Source organism: Macaca mulatta, chromosome 6, assembly GCF_049350105.2.
Source record: "Macaca mulatta isolate MMU2019108-1 chromosome 6, T2T-MMU8v2.0, whole genome shotgun sequence".
NCBI lineage: Eukaryota > Metazoa > Chordata > Mammalia > Primates > Cercopithecidae > Macaca > Macaca mulatta.
In genome coordinates this window covers 40,386,381-40,408,626 of record NC_133411.1, presented here as the reverse complement: position 1 = coordinate 40,408,626, position 22,246 = coordinate 40,386,381, and the positions used below count along the sequence as shown (strand labels likewise).

General features: G+C 36.1%; 1 protein-coding gene across 1 annotated transcript in view; it reads left to right on the top strand.

Moving 5' to 3' along the window:
* The window catches only part of C9 (complement C9), an 83,431-nt gene that overhangs the window by 35,151 nt on the left and 26,034 nt on the right, over positions 1–22,246 (top strand). The window contains exons 6-9 of the mRNA XM_001084671.5: positions 5,964–6,224; positions 10,931–11,171; positions 13,953–14,081; positions 15,511–15,686. Of these exons, the coding sequence (XP_001084671.3) occupies positions 5,964–6,224; positions 10,931–11,171; positions 13,953–14,081; positions 15,511–15,686 (807 nt within the window). The remainder of the gene's footprint in view (positions 1–5,963; positions 6,225–10,930; positions 11,172–13,952; positions 14,082–15,510; positions 15,687–22,246) is intronic.

The window sequence follows — 22,246 nt, the reverse complement described above, 5'->3', positions numbered from 1 at the left end:
ATATTTACTTTATACATTTAGGTGCTCTGATGTGGGGTACATAGAAATTTAAATATCCTCTTGCAAAATTGACCCCTTCATTATTATATAATGATCTTCTTTGTCTCTTCTTACACTTTTTGACAAGTCAAAATTTTATCTGGTATATTTAGCTATCCCTGCTGTATTTTGGCACTTAAAGGTGAAGTGAGTCTCATAGGCAGCATATATAATAGTTGGGGCCTGCTTTTTAATCCATTTAGCTACTCTACATCTCTTGATTGAGTACATTTAAGATAATTATCGGTAGGTAAGGACTTACCACTGCCATTTTGTTCATTATTTTCTGGTTGTTTTGTATGTTCTTTCTGGTTGTTTCTCTCTTGCTATCTTCCTTTGTGATTAGATAATTTTCTATACTGATATGCTTTAATTCTTTGCTTTTTATGTTTTCTGTGTTTATTATAGTTGATTTTTTTGTGGTTTTCATGAGTTACCATGCAGCTTACATAAAATATCTATAGTTATAATAGGCTATTTTAAACTGTTAGCAACATAAATTCCATCACATTTTTAAAACTTCTACACTTTTCCTCCCCACATTTTGTTTTTGATGTCACAATTAACACCTTTTTATATTGTGTATTACTTAACTATTATAGCTATTATTATTTCTAATAGTGTTGTCTTTTAATTTTCATACTACAGATATACTTGATTTGTACATCATCATTATGGTATTAGAGTATTCTGAATTTGACTATGTACTTAATTTTACCAGTGAATTTTATAATTTCATAAATTCTTTATGTTATGAATTTTCATTCTTTTCTTTCAACTTGAAGAACTCCCTTTAGCATTTCTTATAGGAAGGTCTAGAGGTAATGAACTTTCACAGCTTTTGTTTCTCTGGGAAATTTTTTATTCCTTCATCATTTATGAAGGTCAGAATTGCCCAGTATACTGTTCTTGATTGGCAGTTTATTTTTCTTTCAGTACTCTTGAATATATCATCTCACTATCTCCTGGATTCAAGGCTTTCGCTGAAATATCTGCTAGTAATCTTATGTGAGCTCCCTCATATGTGATGAGTTGTTCTTCTCTTGTTTTCAAAATTCTCTTTGTTGTATGATTTTTGAGTTTTACTGTAATGTGTCCAAGAGAAGATCTCTTCAAATATAGTGTATTTGGGGTTCTTTGGGCTTCATAGACCTGGGTGCTTGTTTTTTTCTCCACTTTGGGGAAATTTGCTGTCATTATTTCTTTAAATAAGCTCTCTACACTTTTGTGTTTCTCTCTTCCTTCTGGGGCACCATAATACATATACTGGTTCACTTGATGGTGCCCATAGTTCCCACAGGACTTCTTCACTATTTTTTATTCTTTTCTATTTTTTGTTTTTCTGATTGGTAATTTCAAATGAACTGTCTTTGAGCTCATGATTCTTCTGCGTGATAGAATCTGCTACTGAAGCTCACTATGAAATTGTTCAGCTCATCTGTTGTGTTCTTTAACCCCCTAAATTTGGTTGTTTGTGCTTTTTTATGCTCTCTCTCTATTGAACTTCTAATTTTGTTCATATATTTTTTTCCTGATTTCATCTAGTCTTCTGTCTGTATTCTCATGCAGCTCAATGAGCTTCTTTAAGATAATTATTTTGAATTCGTTTTCAGGCAGTTTGTAAATTTCCACTTCTTTAGGGTCAATTACAGGTGCTTTATTTTGTTCCTTTGGTGGTGTCATGTTTCCCTGATGATGTGTGATCTTTGTGGCCATGCATATCTATGCCTTCGAAGAAGTAAGCACTCATTCCATCCCTTAAAGACCGACTTCAGCAGGGATAACCCTTCATTAATCAGTTTGTCCAGAGATTCTGGGCAAGTCATCTGGCATGGTCCACAAGCAGGCTTGATGCTGGAGTCCTTGGGCAGACGTGATTGGCTCCTTGATTCACTGGAGAAGGCCTAGAGCTTGGGTCTGCTGGAACGAGCCCCGTGCCTGTATCCATAGAGGTCAGCCTAGCACTGGAGTCTACAGAAGTGGGCCTGGACCCTGGGTCCAGTGGGTCCACTGGATCTTGAGGCTATAAGGACCATCCTGGAGCCTGAATTCATGAAGGCTAGCCTGGAGCCTGAGGCCAATAGGGCTGCCTTTGCACTGGGATGGGCCTAGAGGCTGGATCCCCGGTCTCAGGCCTGATTTTTGGATTTGCAGTGACCATTCTGGCACTGGGTGAAACTGGAGCCTGAGTCTGCAGAGACCAGCCTTTGAGACTGAGTCCCAGATGCTGGCCTGGTGCCTGAGGTCATGGAAGCTGGCCTGAAGCTGAGATATATGGGTGCTAACCTGGCATAGCTGGAGGCTTAGTCTGCAAGTAAAATCCTGAGTCTGGGGATACAGAGATCAGCCTCATTCTGGGCCTTTCTAAAGCTTGAGTTGAGGCTGGAACCTTTGTCCATGAAACTGGCCTCAGGCCTGAGGCCACAGAAGCTGGCCTGGCACTGGTTAAGCCTGGACCCTGTATCTATAGGGTGCTGGGATGTAGCTAGAGTCAAAGACTGGAGTTTTATTTAATAAGTAATTATAAAAGAAGTGGTTTTCATTTTATTTTGTTTTAAAAGAGGAGCCATAAAAGCTTGCAGCAAAAATATTTGTTAGTCTGTTGTATCAGGAGAGGCTTTCCTAAAGCAGTGATGTTTCGGGTAAAACTTGAAACAGGAGTGGGAATTAATCAACCTGAGGCCTATGATTTGTGTGTATGTGTGAGAGGGAGTGTGTGTGATGTGTGTGCTATGGGAGGATTGGGGGGGAAAGAGTAAGAGAACATTCCAGAAAGTCAAAGCAGCATAAAAGAGACTTAGGGTAAGAACAGCATGGGTTGTGGAACAGCTAGATGGCTGACACACAGTGATGGAAAGATTGACTAGAAATAAACCTGGTTTAGACTATATTAAAGTCATTAGAAATACACTGGAAGGATCTAAGTAGGGAAGTGACAATGGTTAGTTTGCTTTTCCCTGTTATGCTAGGAAGTTTCTTCAACATGTCTTGTTTTAAAGATAACTATATACATTTCAGTCTTTTCATGAGACAGTAGTAGCTTTAGGTTTCCCATGCAGAACAACCACTCAATACATACTACTAAATCCAATTCATGACACTGTCTGAAGATACAGGTGTCCCCTTCCCAGACAAGTTACACCTAATTCAGAAGATCTCTGAAAAGAGAACTGAAGCACTTATATATCAACCCTCTCATTGACAATAACCTGACAATAGCCAAGTTGGAAAAAAAAAAAAAAAAAAGTTTAATTGAAAGTTTAGTGTTGAAGGAACATACCTCAAAATAGTAAGAGCTGTATATGAAAAACCCACAGCCAATATCATACTGAATGGGCAAAAGATGAAAGCATTCTCCTTGAAAACCAGCACAAGACAAGGATGCTTTCTCTGATGACTCGTATTCAACATAGTATTGGAAATTCTGGCCAGTGCAATCAGGCAGGGGAAAGAAATAAAGGGTATTCAAATATGAAGAGAGAAAGTCAAATTATCTTTGTTTGCAGATGACATGATCCTATATTTAGAAAACCCCGTTGTCTCAGCCCAAAAGCTTTTTAAGCTGATAAGCTACTTCAGCAAAGTCTCAGGATGCAAACTTAATGTGCAGAAATTGCTAGCACTCTTATATACCAACAACGGCAAGCAGAGAACCAAATCATAAATTAACTCCCATTCACAATTGCTAAAAAAAAAAAAAAAAAAAAAAAAAAAAAAAAACCTGTAAAATACCTAGGAATACAGCTAACAAAGCACATGAAGGACCTCTTCAAGAACTACAAACTACTGCTCAGGGAAATCAGAGAGGACATAAGCAAATGGAAAAACATTTCATGCTCACAGATAGGAAGAATCAATATTGTGAAAATGGCCATACTGCCCAAATTAATTTATAGATTCAATGCTATTCCCATTAAACTACCACTGACATTCTTCATGAATTAGAAAAAAAAAAAAACTAATTTAAAATTCATGTGGAAACAAAAAAGGGCCTGTATAGCCAAGATAATTCTAAGCAAAAAGAACAAAACTGGAGGCATCACACTGCCTGACTTCAAACTATAGTACAAGGCTACAGTTATCAAAATATCATGGTACTGGTGCAAAAACAAACACATGGACCAATGGAACACGATAGAGAACTCAGAAATAAGACTGCACACCTACAACCATCTAATCTTCAACAGCTCTTACAAAAACAAGCAATGGGAAAAGGATTCCCTATTTAATAAATAGTGCTGGGAGAACTGGCTAGTCATATGCAGAAAATTGAAACTGGACCTCTTCCTTATGCATTATACAAAAATTAACTCAAGATGGACTAAAGACTTAAATGTAAAACCAAAAGCTCTAGAAATCCTAGAAGAAAATCTAGGCAATACTATTCAGGACACAGGCGTGGGCAAATACTTCATGATGAAAATGCCAAAGCAATTGCAACAAAAACAAAAATTAACAAATGGGATCCAATTAAAAGCAAAAGCTATAGAAATCCTAGAAGAAAATCTAGACAATACCATTCAGGACATAGGCATGGGCAAAGATTTCATGATGAAAATGCCAAAGCAATTGCAACAAAAACAAAAATTGACAAATGGGATCCAATTAAACTAAAGAGCTTCTGCATGGCAAAAGAAACTACCATCAGAGTGAACAGGCAACCTATATAACAGGAGAAAATTTTTGCAATCTATTCATCTGACAAAGATCTAATATCCAGAGTCTATGAGGAACTTAAACAAATTTACAGGAAAAAAAAATAACCCCATTAAAAAGTGGGCAAAGGACATGAACAGACACTAATCAAAAGAAGACATTCATGTGGCCAACAAACATATGAATAAAAGCTTAGCATCACTGATTATTAGAGAAATGCAAATCAAAACCGCAATGAGATAGCATCTCAAACCAGTCAGAATGACAATTATTAAAAAGCCAAAAACAACAGATGTTGGCAAGGTTACAGAGAAAAAGGAATGCTTTTACACTGTTGGTGGGAGTGTAAATTGGTTCAACTATTGTTGAAGACACTGTGCCAACTCTTCAAAGATCTAGAAGCAGAAATACCATTTGATCCAGCAATCCCATTACTGAGTATATATCCGAAAGGATAGAAATCATTCTATTATAAAGATACACGCATGCATATGTTCACTGCAGCACTATCCACAATAGCAAAGACTTGGAATCAACCCAAATGCCCATCAATGATAGAGTGAATAAAGAAAATGTGGTACATATACACCATGGAATACTATGCAGCCATAAAAAGGAACAAGATCACGTCCTTAGCAGGGACATGGATGGAGCTGGAAGCCATTATCATCAGCAAATTAACACAGAAACAGAAAACCAAACACCTCATATTCTCACTTGTAAGTGGGAGCTGAATGATGAGAACACATGGACACGTTGGGGGGAAAACACTCACTGGGGACTGCTGGGGGTAGGAGTGGGAGAGCATCAGGAGGAATAGCTAATGGATACTGGACTTTATACCTAGGTGATGGGTTGACCTGTGCAGCAAACCACCATAGCACATGTTTACCTATGTAACAAATCTGCACATCCTGCACATGTACCCCAGAACTTAAAATAAGTTGAAAAAAAAAGTTTGCTATATTATAAGCCCTTTATATGCATTATCTCACTAAATTGTTATAAGACCTTTTGTGCTAGATATGATGAATATCCGTTTTATAGACTAAGAATCATACTAAGGACACAGAGATTGTTGCATAATCACTTTAAAGTCACGGAGTCTGTATTTGAACCCCAGGAATCTGACTCCAGCACTTTTTCTCTTAAGTCCTTTGTTCTACTGCCTTTCAAAGAATTGCTTGATTTCTGTTTGGTTCTGTTCTGCTTGTTTTTCCTTTTGTTTCGTATCTTGTTTTTAACAACACTTTTTAATTCTCTTTTAGACCAAAGGCGAGAAAAATTTAAGAACCGAACATTATGAAGAACAAATTGAAGCATTTAAAAGTATCGTCCAAGAGAAGACATCAAATTTTAATGCAGATATATCTCTAAAATTTATACCCACTGAAGCAAATAAAGTTAAAACTGAAAAGTCTTCTGAGAAACAAGCCTCCTCAAATTCTTTACGTGGCCAGGGTAGTTTTCGGTTTTCATATTCCAAAAATGAAACTTACCAACTATTTTTGTCATATTCTTCAAAGAAGGTAAGACCAAACAGTTAATATAGGAATATAATGGAAAGGTTACAAACTAACCAGACTCTTTAAGTATTTAGAGCAAATAGAAATCATAAAAAGGAAAAGAAACATGGATCAAATTCTCAAATATATAGCTAGCACGTCAGAAAGAATACTAACCGGAAAAAAAGTCTGATAGAATCTTTGGCAGTGGCAAATGAATCATATGTTTGGTGGTAGTGATCAGAAAATGTGTATTAAGAATTTAGAGCATTTTTTGACTGAGACTGTGGTAATATACCATTCAATTTATATGATGATCAGAATTTTAATGAAGAATTATACTGAAGAATTCTGGTAATTCATTGCAATGCCTTACCTACAATGATCACTGTTTATTAACTACAAAATGTGTCTCTAAAGAAATGATGCTATGAAATTATACACATTGCACATAAAATTGGTCTGATTACTTTGTAATCATATGTTTAATCTGAGACTTTGAAAATGTGTGTGTGTATATTTTTTTAATATTTGAGCCAGATTTTGAAGTTTGTTCTACCACTCTTGGAATAAATGTAAAATATACTCTCTGTAATCAACATGTTTCCAGTAAAATGCTCATTCTTCCTTTTCTGATACCACAGTCACCTATTTAGACAAGCTTCTCCCACATTAACAATAATAATTCACTTTTAGCACTTACATTATGTCTAACTATGTAACTGTTTTGTAAGGGTTTGTACATTACCTCTCTGTTTACAAGCATACCCACTCAAGTGTACAGGTGGAAAACTCTTTAAATCATTCAACAAATGTTTAATTGTGAGCTCTCTGGCCTAGGTACTTAGAATACATTTGTGAACCAAGCTGATGAAAATTTTTGTCCTCATGGAGTTAAAAGGTCCACAGAAAGAGACAGCCAAAAAGAATACATATAATAGAAGAAAAGAAGTAATATGGTATTTACAAAGTATTAAGTGCTGTGGTATACAAGGAAAATTAGAGTAACATGAAGGAAAGCAGGGATGCCTGCAGGTGGCATGATTAAAAAGGAAGCTCAGGGTCAGCTTCATGGAGATGAGAGCTGACCAAAGCTTTGGAGGAGAGGAAATAGCCAAAGAGTAAGATTTCAGATTAATCATCTGATGGAAGGAACTGTTAGAGAAGTCTCTAATGTAAGAAAAACCTGGTGTGATAAAAGTTAGTCAAACTGAATCAGAAGGATAAAAAATTAGAAAAGTTACCTTGAATCAGATCATGAAGAACTTCAAAGTCCACTCAGCATGGCTTTTTTTCTGAGTGACACGGGAGGTCACTTGAGGGTTTTTATTTTTATTTTTAATTTAATTTAATTTATTTATTTATTTTGAGATGGATTTTCACTCTTGTTGCCCAGGCTGGAGTGCAATGGTGTGATCTTGGCTCACCGCAACCTCCACCTCCTGGGTTCAAGCGATTCTGCCTCAGCCTCCCGAGTAACTGGGATTACAGGCATGCACCACCACGCCCGGTTAATTTTGTATTTTTAGTAGAAACGGGGTTTCTCCATGTTGGTCAGGCTGGTCTCAAACTTCCAACCTCAAGGGATCTGCCCGCCTTGGCCTCCCAAAGTGCTGAAATTACAGGTGTGAGCCACCGTGCCTGGCCTACTTGAGGGTTTTTAATAGAAGATTGACATTCCCTATTATATTTCAAATGATTACTCAAGGTATTCTGTCAAGAAGAGATCATAGGTGCTAAGAGCCAAAGCAAGGAGTCTTGCTAAAAGTTATTGAAGGAATCCAGGTGAGACATGATGGTAGTTCAGTAGTTCAGATAGGACAATTATAGAGTCCAAGGTTTTTGGCCTGAGCAACTAGAAAAATGGAGTTGCTAATAAACTTGCTCAGATAGAGCAGGTTTGGAGAGGGAGACCAGTAGTTAAATTTTAGTTAGGTTAAGTTTGAGGTGTTTATTATACATCCAATTGGCAATGCCAAGTAGGAGTTGGTGTTATGAGGCTGGAGTTTGGGGAGAAGACCTGGAATTGAGCTATACATTGACTTGTTGACTTAGTCATGGGGTCACTAACAGAGTTAGTGTACATAGAAAATAGAATACAATCAAATACCAAACTTGGGGAACTTCAATAGAAAATAAGTAAAAGAACCCAAAAACTGCCCAATAACTTTGCTACTTAGAGTGTGGTCTATGGAACAGCAGCATCAACATCGCTAGGAAGATAGAATCTTAAACTGTGCTCCAGAAATGCATTTTAACTGAATCAGTATTGCATTTTAACAAGATTCTCTAGGTGATTTGTTCACATTTTATAGTTTGAGAAGCACTGGCCTAGAAGACAAGAAAATAATCTCTATTAAGAAGAAAAGAGTGATGAACTGTGTCAATTGCTCTAACATGTCAAAGAAGATGAGGGCTAAGAAGTGATCATAGGCTTTAGGATTATGAAAGTCATTGGAGACCTTGACAAGAGACGTTTCGTTGGAGTAGTGAGGTCAGGAGCATGAATGATGGGAAGGGGAGAATTGAAAATGCACAGTATAGAAAACTGAATAAATTTTGCTTCTAGTGAGGGCAAAGAAATGGGTAGAGTGGCTGGGCAGGCAAGCTAGGGCAAGGGAAATTTTTTTTGTTGATTTAAGATAGAAGAAACAACTGCATATTTGGATGGTAATGAGCTAACAGCTACCTTTGAAGTAAATTGACCCAAAGAACATCACATGTCTTTCTTACCCCAAATCCCAAGATATACTTCCCAGTTTTAGCAAAACTGAAAAGAAATCCAAATATGCTTTGAATAAAGCATTTGAGAATTCTTGTGCAAGTCAGGAGATGAAGAGATCATTGACCTATAACATACAGGCTAAGTCACTGTAAGATTTTTATTAAAGACTGGATCACCCACTGTCACCTAAAGTTAAATCATGATGACAACATTGTGCTTTAAGAACACAGACAGTTTGGTATGATGTTCATATATAGCAAGGTATATCTTTAAAAAGAAATAAAATATCTTAAACTCCCACATAATCATCATATGTTAACCACAGCTGTTAGGAGACCCTCAAAAGATGCATTTGCAAAATTGTGGATGTCAATTGTAGTTTAGTTTTCATCAGGACAAGCTATGGCACTGAATCACACAGTTCACTGCCCTAGTTTTCTCCGGGAAAGGTAAGCCATCAGCCCTGGCCCAGGAAACATTTAACTGTTGAGTTGTTTAGGCTGACTTGAGTTCCGTGTCTCAAAATATTGTTTGTCCTGTCTCTGTCATTAAAAATTGAGAGGGTGGACTGGAAGGGACAAGGAGACCTGACACCTGGGTTTTTAGTACCAGTGCCTTCAAGTATTATTTGTATGTTTTGGGCCAAATAACTTGATATCTTTAAATTAGTTTTCTCATCTGCATAATAGCAAGATTGGGCTTTATAGATAATGCTTCCATTTCCTTCCACTGTTGTTTTTAAAACAACTTAAGTATAATTTCATAAAATAAAATGCAAAAATTTTAAGTGTATAGTTTCATGAGTTTTGATAATTACGTACATTAGAGTAGCCACCTCCTTTAGCAAGAGAATTTTTTTAATGTTTTAACACAGAAGACACAAAAGCATATTTAGATGGGAATTATTTAAGATCTATGTTTAAAATACATTGAGTTAAAGAACATCACACCGCCTGTAATCCCAGCACTTTGGGAGGCCGAGACGGGTGGATCATGAGATCAGGAGATCGAGACTATCCTGGCTAACACGGTGAAACCCCGTCTCTGCTAAAAAGTACAAAAAACTAGCCAGGCGAGGTGGCGGGCGCCTGTAGTCCCAGCTATTCGGGAGACTGAGGCAGGAGAATAGCGTAAACCCGGGAGGCGGAGCTTGCAGTGAGCTGAGATCCGGCCACTGCACTCCAGCCTGGGCGACAGAGCGATACTCTGTCTCAAAAAAAAAAAAAGAAAAAAAAAAAAAGAACATCACACCAAGAAAATTCCATCATGAAGAGAGACTCGGGCTTCTTATCCCAAGAAAAATTCCTTATGCCCTTTTCAATTCCCTACCACCTAAGAGGTGACCACTGCCCAGATTTATCTGACCAGAGCTTAGTTTTGTCTAGTCTAGAACTTCATATAAATGGAATCATACAGGATATGCTCTTTTATGTCTGACTTCTTTTACTTAGTATAATATTTTTGAGATTTATTTGTGTTGTTACTTGTATCAGTAGTTTTACTGTCCTTTTTATTGATGATTAATATTCCATTGTGTTAATATGCCACAGTTGTTTATTGATTCCTCTCTTGATGGACATTTGAGATGTTTTCAATTTTAAGCTATTCTGACAAATGCTGCCATGAAATTCTTATACCGATACTTTTGTGAACAAAATTTTTATTAGGTAAGTATGTAGGAGTGGAATTGCTGGCTGATCATAAGCAAATATGTGTTTAACACTATGGAAAACTGCCAAACAGTTCTTCAAAGTGGCTATCTAATTTTACCAGTAATGTAGGAGAGTTTTAGTCACTGCACATTCTCATCAATAGTTGATGTTGATAGTATTTTATTGATAGTGTTGATAGTATTTTACATTTAGCCATTCTGGTGGATTGGAGTGGTATCTCATGGTCACTGCTAAAACATTTAGTGTCTATGGAAGTTCTAAATTTCATACATTTTCATTTGCAGTGATGGATAAAACACATGTTTCTCTTTTTCATCTACTCTACAACACAGGAAAAAATGTTCCTGCATGTGAAAGGAGAAATTCATCTGGGAAGATTTATGATGAGAAATCGTGATGTTGTGCTCACAACAACTTTTGTGGATGATATAAAAGCTTTGCCAACTACCTATGAAAAGGGAGAATATTTTGCCTTTTTGGAAACCTATGGAACCCACTACAGTAGCTCTGGATCTCTGGGAGGACTCTATGAACTAATATATGTTTTGGATAAAGCTTCCATGAACCGGAAAGGTATGCCTAGAAATAGAACTCTGACTTCAAATACTGTTTTGACCAAACATTATTTTGTTCACCAACCTCTTTGAATGGTTAAAATCTTAAGAATACAAAGCCCTGTAACCGGCTCCTTTGAGAGGACTCTCTTCCTGCCCTTTGGCACCTAAAATCCTGTTAAATAGCAAATTGACTTCCATCTCAAATAAGCTGACTTGGTCATATTCTACTCAGCAGCAGCACTGAGAGATGGATCAATTATATTGCAATTTCACATCTATTAGAAGGTGGCACTTTTAGTGAAATACTAAACGAACGATGAAAGAAAGTACAGACATAATTTGTATAACCTACTTCTTAATCAGCAGACTAGTCCAATTTCTATATCTTATCTTCCAGAATATACTTCAATATTGGAGGGAAAATATTGTTCTAAATTTTCTTTTGGCAGGAAAAGAAGCAGCAGTGTTATCATATAAATCTAACATCTGAAAGCAAGGGTGGAAATTGGTTTTACCTCATGTGATGACACTTCTCATTATATGGTGGTGGTTGAATTGGGCTCATGTTAAGTAGATTTCTGGTCATGGGGAAATCACGGGGAAAAGGACCATGGTCAATTATCAATGTCGGTCATAGGTAGAAGATAGGCCTGCTGATACATAGTTATTGGCCTGGCCTAAAGGGTTCGTCTAAGTCTTTTAAGAAAAATATAAATGCAAAGTGACTATATAAGTAAGTTATAATCATTCATGTTGTAAGTAATTATGGCTAGTTATAATATTCCTTAAGGAGGTGATGGATGCCAGGATGCCTTCTCTCTGCCCTTGTAACTATAGGTGTGTCTCTTAGGGAGGAAAGCGTTGCTAAAAACCACTTTAATGGCTTTTATGGGGTCAGAGTGTCAAGGTATCACATGTTAAGTGAAGGGTGGAATGTAACTGTGACGTAAAAGCCTGACACTCTCCCCAAGGTCAGTAGATACTTTAGGGATAACAAAGCATGACACAGCAGAACCAGCTGGTCTTGATGCCTCAGTCTTGTTTTGGGTAGAGAGAAGCTCTCCCAGGGCAAGTGGAATGTAACATTACTTATCTTGCACTTTCACAGGGCTATATCCACAACACAGTGAAGTCACTGTGAGCTCCACCTGGAAGCTATATTGATGGCGATATCACATAAGGGAGGAGTACAAGAGGGCAGAGGTCTTGAGTAACTTGAAAATGAGAAGAGAAAGGTTTATGAGTGGTGATCAAAACACAAAGAAATCTTCAGACTAGGAGTTGCTTTGGTGAAAAAGCTCCATAGGCTGAGATCTTTAATCCTGAATAATTCAGAAGCTACTTACCCTCTGGTCTTAATAGACAAGGATCATCAGGTCAATTCTAGTGACTTTGAAGAGGAAGTCCTCTTTCTCACTTCTCCAGTGCCAATATCTGAGGACCAAGTCATGTCCTCTGCCTCAATTTAGGATGTCTGGACATGAAAGTGTCCACTGCTAAGGCAGAGAATCTGAACACTTTAGGGTCACCCAGGTATCTTTCACCCTCATCTTCAGAAGCAGAGTCCTCACACTTCTTAAGGATAAGGTTAGAAATCTAGAATTATGGATTTCTGGTATTGTTTTCCATTTTTATCCTCTCTCTTCCCTTCCCATGGGAAATGCCACCTGATAGTTTCTAAGTTCTTACTAATTGTGGTTGCATGAGAAGTATTTGATAGATGAATAAACGCCTAAATGCCCCCAGAGGTCTACCCCGACACTCCTTGTAGAACCCCGTGATTAACCTCATTTCATTTTTTTCTTTCCTTTTTCACAAAGCATTTTGGCTCCCAGAACAAATAATCACAAATTCGTGTGTGTGTGCCTGTGTGTGTGTGTTTGTGTGTATGAAATAAGAAATGATAAATAAGGGCAAAAACTGACATGGTCAATGAACTGTCATCTGGGCTGTTTACCCTTAAAATAGAGGAATAATTATTTTTCTGAATTGCAAAAACAGATAATAACTGATAGACTTTGAAAAATTAGGATTTTTCTTTCTAGTAACTGTTTGGGCACCTACACACCATAATGAGTCAGCTTCCAAGACTGATATCTACCAAGTAGCATTCATAGGACGAAAGCAAAGTGGCTACATACATACATCAGCCGTCTGTCCAAAGCAATGAACCAGCTACATTAAGGATGAACTGAGTTTTCCAAAAAGGATCAGGAGATGTTGATATATCTCATGACCAAATTATGAAGTTGATGCAGAGAAGTACTTAGTAGCTAGACAGCTCTGGGTTCAAATCCAAACTTACTAGCTGAGTAATGAGCCATTAGAAGGTTATCCAACTGCTCTACAATTCCACATTTTCATCTGTACAATGAGGACAATATAGTACTTACTTCACAAAGCCAGTGTGAGGATTAAATTAGTTAAAGCACACAAAATGCTTAGAAGGATGCCAGACACGTGATAAGCATTCAATATATGATAGACATTGTTGTCCCTCTTCTATGACATTACAGATAAAAGACTTTCCTATAACCATCACAGTTTGACCTACATCCCTTTAAACCATGTGGTAGACTTAATGTGTCATTTGCCATTAAGTTGACAAGCAAAGTCAAAGGGAGGTCACTATAATCTAATATGAGGACAAAGCAGGACAGACATGATGGCATATTTGAATTTAGTAATAGTATATAGGAACCTAAGTAAGGATGTTTCTTGAAAATAGCAAAATTGGAATTTATTTGTAATGTTGATAGACATTGTCTAATAATTTTCAAATAAATTCATTAAACAGGTGTTGAACTAAAAGATGTAAAGAGATGCCTCGGGTATCATCTGGATGTATCTCTGGATTTCTCTAAAATCTCTGCTGGAGCTAAAGCTGATAAAGATGATTGTGTAAAGAGGGGAGAGGGTAGAGCTGGTAAGTGCGGCCTCACTTGTTAGACTTCGTAAAGCCTGGGGGTAGATGTCAATGAGCACTGCCCTCTTGCAATGAGCCCTCTTAATTGTCTATCCTCTTTGTGCTTAAAAACTATATTTTGTGTACAGTGGTTTTCAAGCCACTATAAACACAGATAGCCCAGGGACATGTATTCACCAGTATCGCTATTGTGCTGGTTGTACAGTACACAACTCAAGGGGATGTGATTCACACGGTAGTCATTTTAGACTTGTATATTTATCATGGCAATAGTAAGGAAGCATTTTCATAAAAAGTTTCCTTTCTTCACCCTAATTTTAACAAAGCTTCCAAATAAGCAAGCGACAATGTTCATGCATACATTAACAAAGGACAAGGCCAAAACGATTTCCCCAACTCCACCTTCCACCTAAATAGAAATCCCTAATTAATCCTTAACTTTAAATCGGTGCCTAACCTTTTCAAAAATACAAATGTATTTGGTATAAATATTACTTCCTACTGTTAATCTTTAGCAGATTTACAAGTATGAATTAGTGCTAGAGTTCTCAACTTTTCCTGTAATCAGAAATACCTGAGAACATTTAAAAAATACAAATGCTTAAAACTCACCTTTAAAGAAAGAGTCAACTGGTAGTGGGCAGGCAAAAGTGGGGAAAAACCTGATATATTTAAAAGCATATCAACCAATAATATGTGTCCATGATTGAAAAACCAATGATGAAGTGGTGGGAAAAAACTGAATTTGCCATTATATGGTATAATTTCTATATTTGATCCTTAAGCTAACTGTGTAATCTCTGGCTAGTCACTCCACCTCTCTGTTTCCAATTTCTCTTCTATAAAAATGAAGACGGGATGACAAAAATTGTCTTGAAATTCCTTTCCAGTTTTAAAAATTCACAGATGTAAAAGACTTACAAAGGTTTATTAAAAGAGGCTTAGTCTACAGAGAGACACTGAGGAAAAGATGGGTAGGATTGGGAGTGGAAAGAAATGTTAGTTTTCACATTATTCTTTTTTGAACTCTTCTTTTTGTAATATTAAAATATATCAAAGCAAATGTACACAAATATAATTATGAAGGTAAGTTTGCAACAGAAAATATATATTACACCCAAAGTCATATTTAGTTCCCATGTGTACATGTTTGTATGTGAAGAGCTGTGAAGTATCAGTGTATCTAGACCATGGGTAACATTTTTATTTTTTAAAGGAGATGACAGAAATCTGCAATTGGCTACTAATGTAAATTTCCATTGTAGATTTGAGGTGAAAAAATGCATAAGCAATATTTACAATTAAAATTTAATAAATACATTAGGTTGTATTTTACTAAAAGGACTCAATAAATGTTTATCACATGTCCTTTTGATAACTAGCCATAGAACGACAACTGTTTCTCTTTAAATCTTCCTTCTCTCCTCAGTAAACATCACCAGTGATCACCTCATAGATGATGTTATTTCACTCATAAGAGGTGGAACCAGACAATATGCATTTGAACTGAAAGAAAAGCTTCTCCGAGGAACCATGATTGATGTGACTGATTTTGTCAACTGGGCCTCTTCCATAAATGATGCTCCTGTTCTCATTAGTCAAAAAGTAAGAAACATGTTTATTTTCAAATAGAAGACTGTGTCATTTTTTTTATTAAATGTCACATTGTTTCAGGTGAACTGTTAGCTTCATCTGAAAGAGACATGAACATTCAGATACACTCCCATCTCTTCCCCGAAAGGAGGCATAGCATAGAGGAAAGGCATGGTGTGGAGTCAGACCATCCTGGCGGACTTCCTCTCTCTGTCTCTCACTAGGTGTGGGATGTTTTCTGGCCTCTACAACACTGAATTCTCCAGGACTCCATGTTTATTCTGAGAATTTAACGAAATTGCTTATATAGAACATAGAGCACACACTGTAACAAGATAGGTACTCACATATGATTGGTTCCCTCCGGTTGGCCCCTTGCCTTCCCATGGTCATGGTGTTCCACTATCACGTCTAACACAAGAGAATTGTATTTACTAAGGGTCCTTTTTTTTTTTTTTTTTTTTTTTTTTTTTTTTTTTTTGAGACAAGTCTCACTGTGTCACCCAGGCTGGAGTGCAATGGCGCGATCTCGGCTCACTGCAACCTCCTCCTCCCGAGTTCAAGTGATTCTCATGCCTCAGCCTCCTGAGTAGCTGGGATTACAGATGCTCACCACCACATTCAGCTAATTTTTTTGTATTTTTAGTAGAGACAGGGTTTTGCCATGTTGGCCAGGCTAGTCTCAAACTCCTGGCCTCAAGTGATCCGCCTGCCTCAGCCTTCCAAAGTCCTGGGATTACAGACATGAGCCCCCCTGCCTGGTCTAAGGGTCTTTATGAAAGAAATGTTCATAAAATCTACAAGAAAATAAAACTAACGGTGAACAATTCTTATGGTCAGTAAATTTTTCCCTTTTTCTATCTTGATTATAATAGTTTTCAGCTTACAAACCCGTTGGGAGTTCATAGTCAAGTTCTTATTCCTAGAGAAAAAAAAAAGTGTTATCATTGTAAGGATATAAATGACAATGTTATTTAGCCTCATCTTTCTTTCCCCAAGCTACCTAAAACTGGTATGCATTTTTCTCTACTTCTTTTATTACTAGTACTATTAGTGCTTTTTTCCTACTTCCCTTTATAACTTTCAATTTTCTCCATGTGTTTCACAATTTGCTTTCCTCAGATCATGTTTATTTTTGACTGCTCCCTACTCCAGTCTGATTAACTTGAGTTACAGAAATTTTAACATTTTCACAGGACTAGTTATTGGATAATTTTATTCCTTTATTCTATTTTATTGTCTTTAAAGAATGAGTGAAACCTCTAAGACTATCTCCTTTATGTGAAGAAGAAATAAACTGGAAATTTTTATAATCTATTCTCCCTTTATGTTATAGAAATATAGCCGTTCATAGATATGCAATGTATTTATGAGTTAAAATACTTTGTCCCAAAGTAGGACAAAAAGGGGGGAAAAAGCTGGTGAAATTCCATGTATGAAATTAAAATCAGAAGATGCCTCTTTGATCTTATTAAATTTGAATCTTACATAAATTTATTATCTTGAACTCAGTAAAATAAATTTATGTTGGAAGATATTAAATAAGAAAAAAATGGGTAATTTAGGTGAATATTTACATCCAGATGAACATCCTAGGCTCTACAAAGCAAGTTCAACTGTCTTTCTACAAATTCAAGAGTGTTCTCTGAAGAGGTCTTAATAATAGTTCAGCATGTTCTAGAGATAATTTTTTAAATCTCAAATAAATAAGGCAGCTGCTGAAGATTTACTACTAGATTTATTAAAACTATTCAAAGACCCTCATCAACTTTATTGGTGCAGTCCTGCTGTATGGATGCACAGTATAGTTTATCCCATTTTTAGGGACAACCATTTACTTCCCCAAATTTTCAGATTGGTAGACATCCCATTTAGACTATCGGTATAAGTTTATTTCCTCATAAACAGGAAGGCTGGCCTTTTCATATCAACATTTTACCTAAGGAAATGGTAGCTATTGTTAGTTCACTATGGACCACTTTTTAAATTTATCTTCTTGTCAAAAGAGTTGAGCAAAGCAAAATTGTGGGTTTTGTTGACTTTGTATAACTTTTAAATCTCTGAAGAAACATGAGATATAGTTAAATTTGATCTTGAATTAGATTCCAAGTTATTTTACTCTCATAATTCCAGTAGAAGTGGACCTTTGGTTAACTTGTAGCTACTTCCAGGAGACAATTACACAATCTGTGATCACTAATTAATTTTCAGGAATTTGAAGCATTCTGTTGTCTGCAGATGACATGTTCAAACATTGGGGCTGGTCTTTTAAAGAATTACTAGAACCTCTCCCACCCACCCTAAACTATAAACTGGTCAATATTAAATATTCTGTAGCAAATTAAATCAATTATCTAGGTATTTATGTTGAAAACCGATTATCTTGGAGAAAAGACCAGAAAGTTGACTGTAAGCTCTCACTTAATATTATCAATAGGTTTTTGGAAACTGTGACCTTAACCAAAATGACCTATAACAAAACCTATTTTACCATAAGCTAATGAATGGTTAAGTTCCTGTAGCATATTTCTGGTCACAAAAACATTACCAAACTTCTAAATAAAAACTAAAACACTTCTAATATTGAATTTTGAAATACATGTAAGCTATTTACACATTTAAAAAAGATTAATAAAAACAATTAAGATAATGATTTACCTCCTTACTCTAGTTCAGGGTAGTCTATCCCAGCAGCTCAGGGTGCAAAGCAGGAATCAACCATGGACAGAGCACCATCTCAACACAAGGCAAACTCCACACACCCACACTCACTCAGACTAGGACCATGTAGGCACACTGATTTGTCTAGCATGACTATCTTTGGGATGTGGAAGAAAACAAGCAGAACCAGAGAGAGACCACACAAACGTGGGGAGATTGTCAAACTCCCCATGCACACAGTGACCCCAGCTGAGAACTGATTTTTTTCTCAATATTACAAAGAAATGACCTTGAATGAAACAACATTATTCTAGGACCTACTGTTTTACTCGAAGTGGAACGCTGTATGAACATATTACTGAGATTTTCTAAATAAACTATGTGGTAAAATATATATGTTATAAATATATAGTATATATAATTTATAAAATAATATAATTTATAAAATCTATAAATACAGTTATACATTTTTCCATATTCAAGTAACTATGGCCATGCTCTTTTAGGTAGAACCTGTGGTTTTCAGGCCCCATTTGTCTGCTTTGTCAAACCCAAAATCACTTCTTGAGGAATGTCTTGGCCCAGCCCAAAAATCTCTCCTTGGCCCTTCTCCATGCAGAGGACATAGGCTGGCCCTCTCTTTCAATGCTTACTTTTGTCATGGTCTTCAGCTTCCATGAAAATATATTAATTCTATTGCCAACTTGCCTGAATGTTAACACAAGTGGTTCTACAGTTTAACTCAACAGAATAGCTGCACTTTGTTTTCCTCTTAAACCTACTGCAACAAACTAGTTATTAAAATGTCAGCTAAGAGAAATCACATTTATTAAAGACTGCCTGGAAGATATAAAGATTATTATTTCCTCTAGAGCAATAGCAGCAAAATGAGTACAGCTGCAATATTGGCTTCCTGTAAAGTTTTGTTTTTCCATTATTAGAAATAAAGTTATGTAATCTACTGTTTTATTTACTAAAAGGTTGTTATGTAATGCTATGTCCTCTTTATGAGACTCATAGGAAATATTACTCTTTAATCTCATTTTGTTTCTCTTGGGAATCAGGTGAGTTTTTCTACCTGATTGGTAACAAATGCATGAGATCAGTAAATCTGGTTGTGTCTTACTCAGTGCACTAGAAAATATAGCTAAATTTGTGAACCACTTCATGCAAATGGATAGGTCCTCCTGGCATTAATGTAGTTCATTTTTGTTGCTTTTGCCTCCATCCTGCTTTTTCTGTTCTCAGTTCTCCTTTCCCATTTCCCTCAGCCACTCATATGTCTATATGTTAAGCTGTATTAGTTCTTCCAGAGTTACATGGTGTAATAATTTATGAATTAATTAACCTATCATTTTTGCTCTATGTGTAACTCTTAGCAGTTATGAACCAGATGTTAAAGAGCATCAATATTTTAAAGGGTTATAGTACAAGTGAGAATCATTTCTAACTCCCTTGTTTAGGGATAAAAAACAACACTCATTCTATCAACAAACTATAGTTGGTATACATAGTTTACGTTGGATGTCTGAAGGAAATCTCAACTTATTTATTATTAAACTGTATTCTTATTTATACTTTAGCACTTTTATGGTAGATTATATCCTACCATAAATGTATCAACACATGGTGGAAAGATAGAGTTATCTAGGATAGGAGAAAAAGTAAAATCATTTTCTTATTTAATAGAAAATAAAAGTTCATCAGAAAAAGATGGAACCCTTCAGGAAAACATCAAAATTTCCATTTTAATTTTCCTTTGTTCTCCTGTGGATTTTTTAACTCCAGGATTTGAAGCTTCTCTGAAACTACTGCCATTGCATGTCCTTCATCTTTAACTCTTCCAACACTGTTTATAAATTTAATCCAAATTGTATTTCCTTCATGACCCTCTGTTCCTGTATTCTAGACTATCTGGCCTTGACTTTTTTTTTGAAGGGTAAAACAAGATGAATTTCTTTTTTAAAAGAAAACAAAATAATTCTACCACATGCTTATGTTTGTGCCAATGTTGCAATGTTGCTGAGAGGTTTCCTTCTTTCAAATAAATATGACATGGTTGAAATCTGAATCCTCTGAATTCTATATACTATATATTAATTCATAAAAGAATACACTCGTCAACAGTTATGCTGACTTTGTAGAAGTTCTTGATATATTCCATATATGAACCTATTCACAATGCAAGTTTTGCAAATATCTTCTCCCACTTAAGAATTTCCTCTTTAATGGTGTTTTTGATACAGATGTCCTCTTATGTACTTTTTCTTTTGAACTAATTTTAGACACAGCAAAATTACACATACAGTGCAGATAGTAATATTGCAGAAGTAATATTGCAGAATAGTACAGATAGTCATATTGAAGAAATAGTAGAGGGAATTCACTTATAAGCTTCATCTCCCACCCAGCTCCTAATGTTAGTAATTTACATAGGCATAGTAAAATTATCAAAATCAGAAAATTCACACTAAGTAATTAGCTAAAGCACAGGTTTTATACACATTTCACAAGTTTTTCCCTTAATCTCTTTTTTCCCTTCTGTTTCAGGATCCAACCTAGGGTCCCACATTGCATTTAGTTGTCACATCTCTTTAGTGTCTCCCAATCTGTTATAGGTCTTCAGACTTTCCTTGTCTTTCTTAACCTTGACACTTTTTATGAGGACTGGTCAGTTATCATGTCAAATGTCTCCCAATTTAGCATTCGAGTAGGTTAAGGTTATGGATATTTGGCAAGAATACTACAGAAGTAATGTTCTGTTATTCTCAGTGCATCATATTCTGGGTTATGATGTTGATGATTTTTTTATTTTGACGTAGTTAAATGTATCTTTCTATTCACTATAGTTAGTGTTTTCAATGTTTTAATTAAAGTTTTTTCCTACCTCAAGACCTTGATACTTTCCTATGTATTACCCTTCAACAGCTTTATTATTTTGCTTTTATATTTAGATCTACAATATTAAACTTGGTCTCACTAAAATAAGGAATAAACAAAAAATATTAACTCTCATCATTTTTATTTCATATTGCAGTAAGTCCTAGCCAGTGCAATAAAGCAAGAAAAATAAACAAAATGCTTAAGGACTGCAAGGAAGAAGTTAAACTATCTCTCCATATATGGCATGATTGTTTAAATAGAACATTATAAGAAATCTATAACTCTACACTACATTTGTGTATTTGTTTCTCCTTGTACTTGGATTTTTATTTTATATATTTTAAGGCTTATTACCAAGGGCATACAAATTTAGAATTATTACATCTTCTTGGTGAATTAAAATGTCTTTCTTTATTTCTGGTAATGTTTTCTGCCTCAATTTTTTTTTTAATTACCTAGGTTTGCCAGATGTCTCTGTTGGTATGCACATAGCATACATTCTTCAGTCTTTTTATTCTCAGTTTGTTTGTGCCCTCAAGTTTTGTTGGGATTAGTTGGACTTTTTTTTTTTTTTTTTTTTTTTTTTTTGAGACGGAGTCTCGCTCTGTCACCCAGGCTGGAGTGCAGTGGCCGGATCTCAGCTCACTGCAAGCTCCACCTCCCAGGTTGATGCCATTCTCCTGCCTCAGCCTCCCGAGTAGCTGGGATTACAGGTGCCTGCCACCATGCACAGCTAATTTTTGTATTTTTAGTAGAAACAGGGATTTCACCATGTTGACCAGGCTGGTCTCAAACTCCTGACCTCAAGTGATCCACCTGCCTTGGCCTCCCAAAGTGCTGGGATTACAACCAGGAGCCACTGAACCCAGTGTATTTTCATCTTTGACAAATACTTCTTAGGTACCTGCAATGTGCCAGGCTCTATTGTAGCATTGAGTCTAAAGCAGTGAATAAAAGAGATAAAAATCTCTAACCTAGCAAACTTTTTCTAATATAATCCAAAAGCACAAGTGAAATAGATATCATAA